This window comes from Mustela nigripes, chromosome 2 (genome assembly GCF_022355385.1).
Source record: "Mustela nigripes isolate SB6536 chromosome 2, MUSNIG.SB6536, whole genome shotgun sequence".
Lineage (NCBI taxonomy): Eukaryota > Metazoa > Chordata > Mammalia > Carnivora > Mustelidae > Mustela > Mustela nigripes.
Genome location: NC_081558.1, coordinates 70,240,143 through 70,252,732, shown reverse-complemented (window position 1 = coordinate 70,252,732; position 12,590 = coordinate 70,240,143). Strand labels below are relative to the sequence as shown.

The 12,590-nt window shown below is 39.1% G+C and overlaps 1 protein-coding gene across 5 annotated transcripts in view; it reads left to right on the top strand.

Annotated features, from left to right (window-relative positions):
- ULK4 (unc-51 like kinase 4) overlaps positions 1 to 12,590 on the top strand; it is a 653,153-nt gene that overhangs the window by 8,314 nt on the left and 632,249 nt on the right. For all 5 annotated transcript variants that reach the window (XM_059390725.1, XM_059390726.1, XM_059390724.1 and 2 more), the window contains exons 3-8: positions 995 to 1,094; positions 3,523 to 3,662; positions 5,544 to 5,706; positions 7,932 to 8,033; positions 8,824 to 8,907; positions 10,701 to 10,776. In XM_059390725.1, coding sequence (XP_059246708.1) covers positions 995 to 1,094; positions 3,523 to 3,662; positions 5,544 to 5,706; positions 7,932 to 8,033; positions 8,824 to 8,907; positions 10,701 to 10,776 — 665 coding nt within the window. The remainder of the gene's footprint in view (positions 1 to 994; positions 1,095 to 3,522; positions 3,663 to 5,543; positions 5,707 to 7,931; positions 8,034 to 8,823; positions 8,908 to 10,700; positions 10,777 to 12,590) is intronic.

The window sequence follows — 12,590 nt, the reverse complement described above, 5'->3', positions numbered from 1 at the left end:
TTTTAAAGATTTTATTTATTTGTTTGACAGAGATCACAAGTAGGCAGAGAGGCAGGCAGAGAGAGAGGAGGAAGCAGGCTCCCTGCTGAGCAGAGAGCCTGTTGCGGGGATGGATCCCAGGACTCTGGGATCATGACCTGAGTGAAAGGCAGAGGCTTAACCCACTGAGCCACCCAGGCGTCCCCACTAAGGGTATTTTTAAGAATAAAATTGTAGAATCCTTTAAGGATTCTTCTAAATATTTAAAAAGTAATGTATCATTATTATAGAAAACTTGGACAATCCAGAAGAATGGGTAGAAGAGGTGGGGAAAAGAAAGAGCTGCATTGTGCTGTCACCTGAGGTAGTCCCTGTTTTGTTTTGGTTGATTGGTTCTACTGTTGTTTACTATGAGTTTAAAAAAAAATTTGAATCCTGATAATGCATAATTTTGTTTCTTGCTTTTTTCACTTAAATTATTATGCTGTCTTTTTTTATGATATAAAATTAAACATTTTGAAGTTGGGCTAATAATTTTTCACTTGCTATATAATTTAACTATTGTGTTATTGAGACTTGAGGTTATTGTTACTTAGTAAAGGTGCTTTTCTTCCTTGAAAGTTATTTCTTTCCTAATTATAAAAGTAGTGTGTATGTAATGTAGAAAATAGAAAAAAGTAGAAATTACCAGTTCTACTCAGAAAAGCTATTTTGATGTATTCTTTTTGGTCCTTTTCCTATGAACATTTCTTTTGCAATGTAGTGTTTACATAAATACACAAAACTATATTGCAAAAGTTTTCTTTTTTTTTAAGACTGTACATTAAATTAGCATTTTTCCACATCACCAGCCTTAAGAGCCATCATTTTAAGTTTGATTCCACCAAATTCTGCTATCTTGTTGCCCACTTCCCAATTGTGTATTTAGGTGTTTCTTAACAGATGTGAGGATTAATATGAGAAAATTGAGCATTTTCTTTTTTTATGTGTGTTTGTGAATGCTGTATTTTTATAGGTCCGTCTCACCCATGAAATTAAACACAAAAACATTGTAACTTTTCATGAATGGTATGAAACCAGCAATCATCTCTGGCTAGTGGTGGAACTCTGCACAGGTAAGTGTGTGTAGGAAGTGCTACAAATATTTCCACCTATGTAATTGTGAAAAAACATATGCAGGTTTTGTTATTTTCCTTTTGTATTGCAAATAGAAGCACTTGATACTATTGACTGTGTTCGCTTGCACGTATGTTTGGTTACTAGGGGAGAATAAAGAGCAAAGATGTCTGCTGAGAGGGAGACAGTAAAATTCAATTTGGGCTTAACTTTATTTTGGTATAAAATACTACTACATCGCCTATATAAAAATTTAGAAATATTTTTTAGTGATGAACTTATCAAGCAAGTTTTCTTATTCAATAAAAACCAAGTATTTTAGTTCAAGGAGCTATTAGTTAGCTCATTAGTTTATAAAGTGATCATCTTTTTGTTTATGAAGAGAATACTTGCTGTTTATAAAAACTTAAGGTATGTGAATAAGTGAAAGATGAACCAACAAATACTACCCCTTAACAATGATTAGAGATAACTTTTTTTTTTTTATTTTATTTATTTATTTGTCAGAGATAGAGGGGGAGAGAGCGAGTGAGCACAGGCAGACAGAGAGGCAGGCAGAGGCAGAGGGAGAAGCAGGCTCCCTGCTGAGCAAGGAGCCCGATATGGGACTCGATCCCAGGGCGCTGGGATCATGACCTGAGCCGAAGGCAGCTGCTTAACCACCCGAGCCACCCAGGCGTCCCGATTAGAGATAACTTTTATAGCTCTTGCTTTATACAACTTTCTGTGACTGTATGTAGGGAGAAAACTGACTGACTATATTGATTTTTTCTGGGCTTTTAGTTTCACTGTCTTCAGGGAAAAAGTACCACTGTTGGCATACTTCTGTTTATACATTGATAATAAAGAATCACTAAATATTAAGATAGAATTTCTAGTTTTATGGGTCTTACCCATTATATTGGCAATTCAAATTTATAAAACTGAATCATGAAAGAGGTTATTTGGAATAATTCTTGCATTTTATTTTTTCCAAAATAATAGGAAAGGACTATGGTTTAAATGCTTGCACAGTTGAACACACTCTTGAGGTGATCAGCAGACTTTCCCTGTGTTCCTTCTTGCTTCAGCTGTTATTTCTGCTCCCGGACCATCTTCATAGCTTTACTACTTTATGCCGGTGTATGGAGTGGTTCCTCACCCACTGAAAAATCAGCTTCAAAAAATCTACCTTCATAGTGTTCTGACTGAACTTTCAGATGACATCTAAGGCTTTTTTTTTTTTTTCCCCCAAGAGTGTGTGCAGGCCCCGGAGGGGGGGGGGCATTGGGGGTTGGGGTGGGGCAGAGGGAGAAAGGGAGAGAATCTTAAGCAGACTCCATGCCCAGCACAGAGCCTGACCGGGCTGCATCTCATGACCCTGAGATCATGACCTGATCTGAAATCAAGAGTCCAATGCCATCAGGCGCCCCAGGATATTTTCTCTCTCCTCCCCCTTCTCCCCAAGACTTTTTTCTCCCCCAACCCTCCTCTGTCCTGCCCCCTCCTCTGTCCTGCCCCTCCTCCCCCTTCTCCTCTTTTCTTTTTTCTTCTCTCCTCTTCTTTCTTCTCTTTTTTTCCTTCTCTTCTTTTTTCTTTTTTTTCTCTCTCTTCTTTCTTTTCTTCTTTCTTTTTTTCCTCTTCTCTCCTTTTTTCTCTTATTTCTTCTCTTTTCTCTTTTCTTTCTTCTCTTTTTTCTGTTTTTCTTAAGAGAAAGGAGAAGAGTTTTATTTGAGCCCAAGTTAGATAGCTGCCTGGGATATACAATTGTCAAAAAGAAAAGAGTGCTCTGGGGAGAGAACATTATGTGCAGGGTTATATATATTCCTCTGATCTTGGCTCCTGTTGGAACCTTGATGCTTTAAAAAAAAGTTTGTTCCTGGCACTTAGATGGTAGAAATGTGAACAGGACCTTGGTAGAGTATAGGAATAGAATTCAGTGTGTCTGCCTTTGTTTTATTTCCTCAATGATGTACTCAAAGGGTTGTGATTTTCTGTTAAGGAAAGACCTTTTTTCTGCCATGCAGACTTTGTAGAAAATGGTTAACTTTGTATAGGAGTAAATGTGGCTATACTTTGCATGATGTGTTTTAAATGCACAATTTGAATTAATATTTACCACTAGTTTTTGTAGCTGTTCAATGCCCAAGGGATGAGTTAGAAATCATAACACCAGAAGGATTCTCCCTGCATCCCTCCTGCTTGCTTACTGATTAGCTTCCCATCCTGAGCAGTAAGTCTCTGGAAGCTGTCTCTGGAGTACGGACAGAAATTCCTCTTCAGTGCTTGGACCACTGTGTTCATCCATATGTGCATTTCCCCTGCCAGGCTGTCCATGTGTACTGATTTATTTTTTTAAGGCTCAGTATCATCACCCATCGTGGGAGCTCCTGGAGACACTGTGTTATGTTGGTGGGTTAAAATGGGTGATTTTTAATCAACTTGCAGGTGGTTCTTTGGAAATGGTTATTGCTCAAGATGAAAACCTCCCAGAAGATGTTGTTAGAGAATTTGGTGTTGACCTCATTACTGGATTATATCATCTTCATCAACTTGGCATTCTCTTTTGTGACCTTTCTCCTGGCAAGGTAATTTATGAAAATTTTCATTTCCTAACTCCTACTGTCTTAAGTTATAGTGCTTTCCCCGGGGTGTTTTTATTTTTAGATAAAATTTAGGTAAAATACAGACCATCTTGAAATTGAGTTAATTTGTTTTCTTTTAGAGATTTTATTTATTTTAGAGCTAGAGTGAGCGCTATCAAGAAGGGGCAGAGGGATGGGGCACCTGGGTGGCTCAGTGGGTTGAAGCCTCTGCCTTTGGCTCAGGTCATGATCCTAGGGTCTTGGGGTGGAGCCCCACTTCTGGCTCTCTGCTCAGCAGGGAGTCTGTTTCCCCCCCCCCCCCCCCGCCTGCTTCTCTGCCTACTTGTGATCTCTGTCTGCCAAATAAATAAATAAAATCTTAAAAAAAATAAAATATATATAAAAAATAAATTAAAAAAAATCTTAAAAGAAGGGGCAGAGGGAGAGGGAGAGAGAATGTCCAGCCAACTCCGTGCTGAGCGTGGAGCCAATCCCCTTACCTGGGATCATGACCCAAGACAAAACCAAGAGTTGAAGCCCAACTGACTGAGCCACCCAGGAGCCCCTTGAATTAATATTTTTTAAAATTAAAAACATGGTGCCATATTTTAGTTACCTATTGAAGTAGCTTTTATTTATTTATTATTTTTATTATTATTTTTTTAAGATTTTATTTATTTGACAGAGCTCACAAGTAGGCAGAGAGGCGGGCAGGGGCGGGGGGATCCCCACCAAGCAGAGAGCCTGATATGGGGCTCAAACCCAGGACCCTGAGATCATGAACTAAGCTGAAGGCAGAGGCTTTAACCCACTGAGCCGCCCAGGTGCCCCTTGAGGTACCTTTTAGAATGGGAACTCTCCTCTGAGTCCTTTGAGTAAATGTTACTGCTGCTAAGGTATATTGTGAATGATGAACTCAGTATCTCTATAAACTAGGATGCTAAGCTCTTAAATTATGATATATGATTATGAGCCATTATTTTAGCTTGATAATGACCTTTTTGGCTTTGCTATTTGATTAGTGACATTATGGGTCAAAAGCTTCTTCTTTGGTAAAAATTAATGACCCATAACTAAATGTGCTTCAGTGTGGTAGAGGCATGAAACCTGCTTAGTTCTAGAATCATAGGTGACACTGACATTTAGAAGTTGTGTGACCCTGGGCAAGTTTACCGTTCTCTCTGCATTGGCTTCCTTGTCTGTGATCTGGAGATGGATTCCATACTATATTTAGGTTAAGCTTCTAGGACACTTGCTGGTGTTTTCAATCAATGGCATCTATTATTTATAAGTACATATTCTTAGGTATTGTACTTATTACTGGTTTGAGTTGCTGCTTTGTGAAGGTGTATATAATGAAATACAAAGTTGAATATTGTTAAACATTATTATTGTAAGCCCTCCATATGAGAATATAATTACAGGTGAGGAGACTGAAATTTAGATAGGTTAAGTAAATTCTCTAGTCGGAACTGGAGTGGTGGACTCTAACTTCAAAATGCTAGTTTTGAGCCTGTGAGTAAACAACACCTTGGAGAAGTAGGTTTTCAAATCCTCCTACAGCTGTGATGGAGGATTGGCGAGGATGAATTGTTCTGTATACACTGTTCTTTATCTTTCCCAAAGGCATGTGGTTTCCCTCTGTGGTTATGATGTGTTCATTGTATACATCTGAGCATGGGCAGTTTAATATTTGATCCTATTATTAAAATATTGCATTTTTTTTCTTTAGCCGCTTTTAAAAATTTATATGCCTTTCATTTTTTGAGTAGGATGAAGCAAGAAGGCCAGTGCTCCAAGATCTTCAGCGGGATTTGAAGAGGGACTGAAGGGGAGTGCAAATGGGACTGGTTTCTGAACACCTTTATTTTCTCGTCTTCATAGATACTCTTGGAAGGGCCTGGCACATTGAAGTTTAGTAATTTTTGCTTGGCCAAAGTAGAAGGTGAAAATTTGGATGAGTTCTTTGCTTTGGTGGCAGCAGAAGAAGGCGGAGGTGATAGTGGGGAAAATGTACTGAAGAAAACTGTAAAAAGTAGAGCCAAAGGTATGTGGAAAGCTTACAGATCAGAATACTGCCCAAGTCATGTGTTTAGGAGATAATGTCGACTTTGTGTTTTTGCCAGTCAAATTAATGTATTGAAAATAACAGTAGAAATCTGGGTATGGGAATGGCTTTGTCCATAGCCCAAAGGTTTTCGCATAGGTCCAATACTGTGTAAAGTACAGGGAATCTCTAACAAAGCTTGTATTCTATCCTTGGCTTTCTATGTCACCACTCATTGAACATGGGGATGGCTATTTTGTCCTGCTTCCTTCTGTATCCTAAGTACTTAAAACAGTGCCTGCCACACACTATAGGCTAAGTAGATATTTTTTCAGCATTGATGAGTAGCTGATATTCTGAAATTAAGGGAGATTGTTAGGGTGCATTTTTGGGAGGTGGTTTTGCTAGTGAGTTGGGGCCTGGAGTGTTAAGAGTTGTACTTGAGGGGGGATTGTGAAGTGATACCTTTTGTAATACTGTTTTTAGAGAGAGAAGGAGTGTGCGAGTGGAGCTGGGGGCAGGAAGGGGAGAAGGAGAGGGAGAGAGAGAATCCAAGCAGGCTCCATGCCAACTGCAGAGCTGATGTGGGACTCAGTCTCACAAGCCTGAGATCATGACATGAGCCAAAATCAAGAGTTGGAGCTTAACTGACAGAGCCATCAGGCGCCCCTCTTTTGTAATGTTCCATGTGTAAATCTGTTGTCAAACTTAACACACGTAATCATTTTCTTCCCACGCAGTTATGTTGGTAGGGACTTCATTTGTTCATTAGTATGTTTATTAACTCAATGTCGAGGGAAGAAGAAAGTGCATAAATCAACAGAAATTTAGACATGTCCTAGACACTGGAGATACGAAAGGGAACAAACAGGCAAAACCCCCAGGCCTAACTAAACTAGCATTCTAATCAGGGAAGACTGACATTCACCTTCAACACCTACTAATGATGTGCCTGGGCATCTTGGGGGTCTTATTTATGCTTGCTTTCTCAGGACCTGGCATAGTAAGGGCAAATAGGCCTTCCGTAAGTGTGTGCTGTGTGAGTGAATGTATGGATGAAATGTGATGGCATAGCAAAAATGTCACCTAGGAGAGCTTTAAACACTGAGGCCACTTGAGACTGCAGCCCTGGCTGTAATGGGCCCTGGGGATACTGTTCGCTGGAAGATTTACCTCAGTGGAATATACTCACTCACCAGTGAGTGGTGATGACTCGCTTCGTGGAAAGAACTTTCTCATTGGAAGATGGGCGGGTTTTCGGTGGAATTCTGGTGGGTGTTCTGCAACCTCTCAACCATGTGACTTAAGAGATGTTAGGGGACCCTCTAGGCTTCAGTTTCTCATCAGTGAATAAGGGAACTTGCTAACTCAATGCTACTTATTTGTAATTTTTCTTTTTAAAGATTTTATTTATTTGACAGAGATCGCAAGTAGGCAGAGAGGCAGGCAGAGAGTGGGGGAGAAGCAAGCTCCTCATTGAGCAGAGAGCCTGATGCGGGGCTCGATCCCAGGACCCTGGGATTATGACCTGAGCTGAAGGCAGAGGCTTTAACCCACTGAGCCACCCAGGTGCCCCACTTCTTTGTAATATTAAACTTGTATAAAGTCTATGTGGCATACCTTAGTGTTTCTCACTAAACATTGCCTGTTCCCCTGGATTGCATCTTCTCCCTGCCAAAGTTTAGGAAGTGTGAGCAGAAGTGATGGGAGTTACTCTGAGGTGGGCATTTTCAGAGCCAGTGTGCAGTTTGCCATGTTCTTTCCCTCATCTTGGTGATGATGGAAGCCTGTGTTGAGATGGTGTCTCTGTCAGCCTGGCTCTTGGAGTGATTCTGAGGGTCAGGGCCCCTGGGCTGACCTGTGGTGGACGTGTTGGTGGACATTGGGAGTAATAAATAAACCCTTGTTGGTAAGCCAGTGGGAATTTGGGGTGTTCTTGCTATATAATTTAGCCTGTTCTAATGAAAATATTATAATCAAAGGTTCTTTTGATTATTTAAATTTTTACCTTAAAAAAAAAAGAATATACTGAAGATGCAATAGTATTGTGCCATACCTCTAACTCAAGTGGGTTTTTGAAACCTCTTTGTGTTCTTATGTATCCTTGTAAATGAAACCTTAAAATTAGAAACCATTAAAAGATGTGGAATACACAGGAAGGCCTAGGGAGGTAGATTTGTTTTGGGGATTGATACAAATGCCTAACTTGTTTTTTATACTTCTAGGATCTCTTACATATACAGCGCCAGAAATTTTAAGGGGTGCTGACTTCTCCATCACCAGTGACCTCTGGTCTTTGGGCTGCCTGCTTTATGAAATGTTTTCAGGTGATTACTTTCTGGTTCATTTTAAAATTGAAGCTGGGCACACACAAAAGGATGAAGTCTGTAGGTTGCAGCAATTTTACCTGGAAGATGGGAAAAAAAACCTGGCTTTTCCAAAAACATTTTTTTTTAAAGATTTTATTTATTTATTTGTCAGAGCGCACAAGGAGCCAAAGAGGCAGGCAGAGGCAGAGAGAGAAGCAGGACCCCCCCCTCCCCTGATTCGGGACTCAGTCCCAGGACCCTAGGATCATGACCTGAGCCAAAGGCAGTGGCTTAACCCACTGAGCCACTCAGGCATCCCATCAAATTTTTATATAACTGGTTTTAGCTTGCTTTTCTCTGTATTCCTCCTGTATTCTTGGTGTCTACGCATACATCTGGAACCTTTAACATAATACGTTAAGGAACTTCTGAGGTATAGGTGTTTTTCATGATAATCATTTGGAAAAATGTGCCTACTTACTAGATTATTAGATTATTATAATTATTAGAAGTTGTAAGGTACCTTGTGCCTGTGAATTATTCAGATGTGTCCAGTGGCCCATGCAGCCCTGGGATCATGGCAATGATCCATAAATGAATCAGCATATTTGTTAGGCTGATAGGTTTTGACTTATAGAAATATAAAAATATACAGTGTGCCTGGTCTGTACTAAGCATTCAGTAAGTAGTTCTTGCTCTGTATTTTTTCCTATCAATTATATAATCCTAAAATATCTGTAGTTCAGATTTAGAATTATTAGGGATAGCAAAATATTGTCTAATTTTGCAGTTTTTCTTGTGGTTTCAGGAAAACCTCCATTCTTCTCAGAAACTTTTTCAGAATTAGTTGAAAAGATTTTTTATGAGGATCCTTTGCCACCTATTCCAAAAGGTAAGATTTTTAAATTTATTTTTGTGATAAAGGCAGCTAGTTTTCATCTGACACTAATGGTACATTTTTATCTAAAATCAGTTTTTAATTCCTAACCCTCAAATTTACATTTTATAGATTCAGATGGATATTTTTAGAAATGTTAGCATTCCTTTTGCTTTTTTTTTCTTTTTAAGACACTAAAATGAAGACCAAAGTACTACTAATAGATTCCCTCATTTAAAAGCACAAATTAGGGACTCCTGGGTGGCTCAGTTTGTTAAGCAGCTGCCTTCGGCTCGGGTCATGATCCCAGCGTCCTGGGATCGAGTCCCACATCAGGCTCCTTGCTCGTCAGGGAGCCTGCTTCTCCCTCTGCCTCTGTCTGCCATTCTGTCTGCCTGTGCTCACTCTCTCTCTCTGATAAATAAATAAAATCTTTAAAAAAAAAAAAATAAAAGCACAAATTATTTTGTGCTCTTAGATCAACAGAAGTCTGATTAAAGATTTTAAAAACCCAACCTTCTGTGTTTTTCTTTCTTGTGTATGTATCATTTACTTATGTTGTGCTTATGTTCCAAGTAGTTATTTCTGTTTAATATTCAAATAAGGGCAAGCCAGGCATTTGTCAGTCCTTCTCTATCTCCATGAATAAGAATGTCCCTGACGTGATTTTAGTCTTTTTTTAAGCTAGAGTTGTGGTATTTTGAAAGTACTGGAACTTTTATCATGTGAATTTTGATTAACATAACAATCTACCACTAACAATTTTAAGGCAAGAAAAGGAAAAAAACCCGGAACAAACAAAGTAAAGCACTTTGTGCGTGGAAGTGCCATGCTCACAAAAGGAGTTTCAAGACACACACGTGAAAACAGGACTTTATAAAAAAAAAATGTACATTTTTAGAAGAAAAAAAACTTAGAGAACTAATCTATGGAACTGGGAATACAGAATTCTTTTAGGATTTCAAGAGCCATCCTAAGGAGGAGAAAACCCTCAAAACCTTATTTTGAAAATAGTCTGTACTTACTTAAAAGAACAAAACTGCATTTGTTTGTCTTTTAACTTTTATATCAAGAATGACTGGTTTCTATAAAAGCTATCTCCTGTAATGATGATTTCTGATTTTTGTTTTGTTTTTAATACTCACAGTATTGATTATGGGTCTGTCCTGTAAGTTAAGGATTTTTATGCAGGGAAGAGAAATCTGAAAATGCAGGTGTCAAAGGTATGGTGGCCCAGGCTTATTTAGCGATCTTCCTGTGACTGTGACCATAGTGCCCAATAACACCCTCTGTTTGATGTGTTTGTGCATCGTCTTCATGGCTGCTTGTAACCAGAGGCTGGTAGTGTGGTTGTGATATAATCTAATTTAAAAAGAACTAATAGTTGGAGAATACTGGAATTGGCCAGTATCATCATATTGTGCTATTATTTTCCTGTTAAAAAAATTTTTAGAATAGGGAGCGGGAGAAAAGAGGGATTGCAAATATTTTTATTATGCATTGTGAAGCCACGTTGGTCAAATTAAGAATGCCTCAGAAAATGAGGCATAATTAAAAGTTAAATGCAATAAAGAGAAAATGAAGTCAAGACTTAGTTTTTGAGATTCATGTTTTTTGTGTTCTAGGAAAACACATTTCATTTTATGCCCACACCTCACCCCCATTAAATGGAGGCTGTAATTGTTAGTAATGGATTCAGTGTTCTCTTAAAAATGATACGTGCTTAGAGTACTGTTACTCTAAATGTTTTTGCAGAGTATGTATTCCTATACTTACCACCTGTTTTTCTTTTGGGAATTTGTGTATAGATCCTTCTCTTCCTAAAGCTTCTTCAGATTTTATTAATTTGCTTGATGGTTTACTTCAAAAGGATCCTCAGAAGAGGTATGTGTGGGTAGTATTTTAATATTAAGAAGAGGAATCTTTTTCTCCTTTCACATACTTCTAAAATAGTACTGTTCTATACAGAGAGCTATTCAAATTACTCAACATAAACTCAGATTTCTTTCTTTTTCTTTTTTTTTTTTTTTTTTGAGTGTTTATTTTTTCTGTTTGCAGGGGTTATAAAGTTTTTAATTCCAGGTAACATACAGTGTAATATTAAAGATTTATTTATTTTAGAGAAAGTGAGAGAGGGTGAGTGAAGGGAGGGGCAGAGGGAGAGGGAGAAACAGACTCCTTGCTGAGTGGGAATTCCTACATGCAGCTTGACCCGTGAACCTAAGATCATGACCTGAGCTGAAATCAAGAGTCAGCAGCTTAACCTACTGAGCTGCCCGGGAGCCCCTAACACATAGTGTAATATTAGTTTTAGGTGTACCATATAGGGATTCAACAGTTGCATACATCATCCTGGGCTCATCACAGCGAAGGCCCTCCTTTATCCCTGTCACCTATATCCCCCATCCTCCTGCCTTCCTCCCCGCTGGTAGCCAGCAGTTTGTTCTCTCTAGTTAAGAGTCTGTTTCTTGGTTTGGCTCTTTGTTTGCAGGGGTTTTAATCCTGAGGAAGTTTTTGAAGTCCATTTCTCCTTTAATAAATAGTTGCATAGTAGGTTGGTGGATTTTCTTATAACTCCCAGATCCAAGAGGGCATTTTTTCCCATTGTGGATTTCAGGTTAAAACTGTCATATACTATTGAACGAAGGATGATGCTGTCAAGATAGTTAATGTTATAACTACTGAGTGGTATTTTAATGTGATCTGTTTTTCTGATGATCCTGTCATAACGAGGGTATCAAGTGCGAGGATAATAGGCACAAAGTGACTTTTCCAGGTTACAGTAATGGCAGAAAGTTCGAATTCACTGTGGCAAGGGGTGGAGGAGGGTGGATCTGGTGGGGATCTCCCTGGGTTGGCAGACAAGAGCAACTGGTTTCTACTTCAGATTCTGCCACTAGGTAACTGGGGGGTTTTAGGCAAGTATTTGGGGTCTCTGCTTCAGGGTGTAAAATGAAGTCAGTTTAGTGTAGCATGTAAAATAATCCAGTCTCTAGCTTCCCTAAGTATAAGTGAAAAACTACAGAAGGAGCTGCTAATTCTTGTGTAAGCACACCTTGTGCTTAAATGGATGCTTTTAGGATTGCTGTTATTTTGCTGTGATCTTCCAGACACCTTTTTTTTTTTTTTTTTTTTTTTAAAGATTTTATTTATTTATTTGACACAGAGAGATCACAAGTAGACAGAGAGGCAGGCAGAGAGAGAGAGAGGGAAGCAGGCTCCCTGCTGAGCAGAGAGCCCGATGCGGGGCTCGATCCCAGGACCCTGAGATCATGACCTGAGCTGAAGGCAGCGGCTTAACCCACTGAGCCACCCAGGCGCCCCTTCCAGACACCTTTTGATAGGATACAAATATACTTAATTTAGGATGGTGTATTCACATTTCCACATGTTTATATCCTTGTATACTTTGTTGCATAAATGGTACCACTCTGTAACCTAGTTCTTCCTATATGTACACTAAGTCCTACATGGCTGCAGAATGTACATGTATACCTTAAGTATAGTAAACATTTATAGTGTTTCTTGATTTAGAATATTCCATGGGCTGCAACAGTAGAAGTCCTTTTGTGTATTTGTTGTTGTTAACTTAGGCAGTTAGCAGCTTTGGACAGATTTATGACTGTGGGGTTGGTGGCCAGAGGCTAAGAACATGAAACCGTTTGATGCCTTTGCTACATTCTTGGAATGTGTGCTGG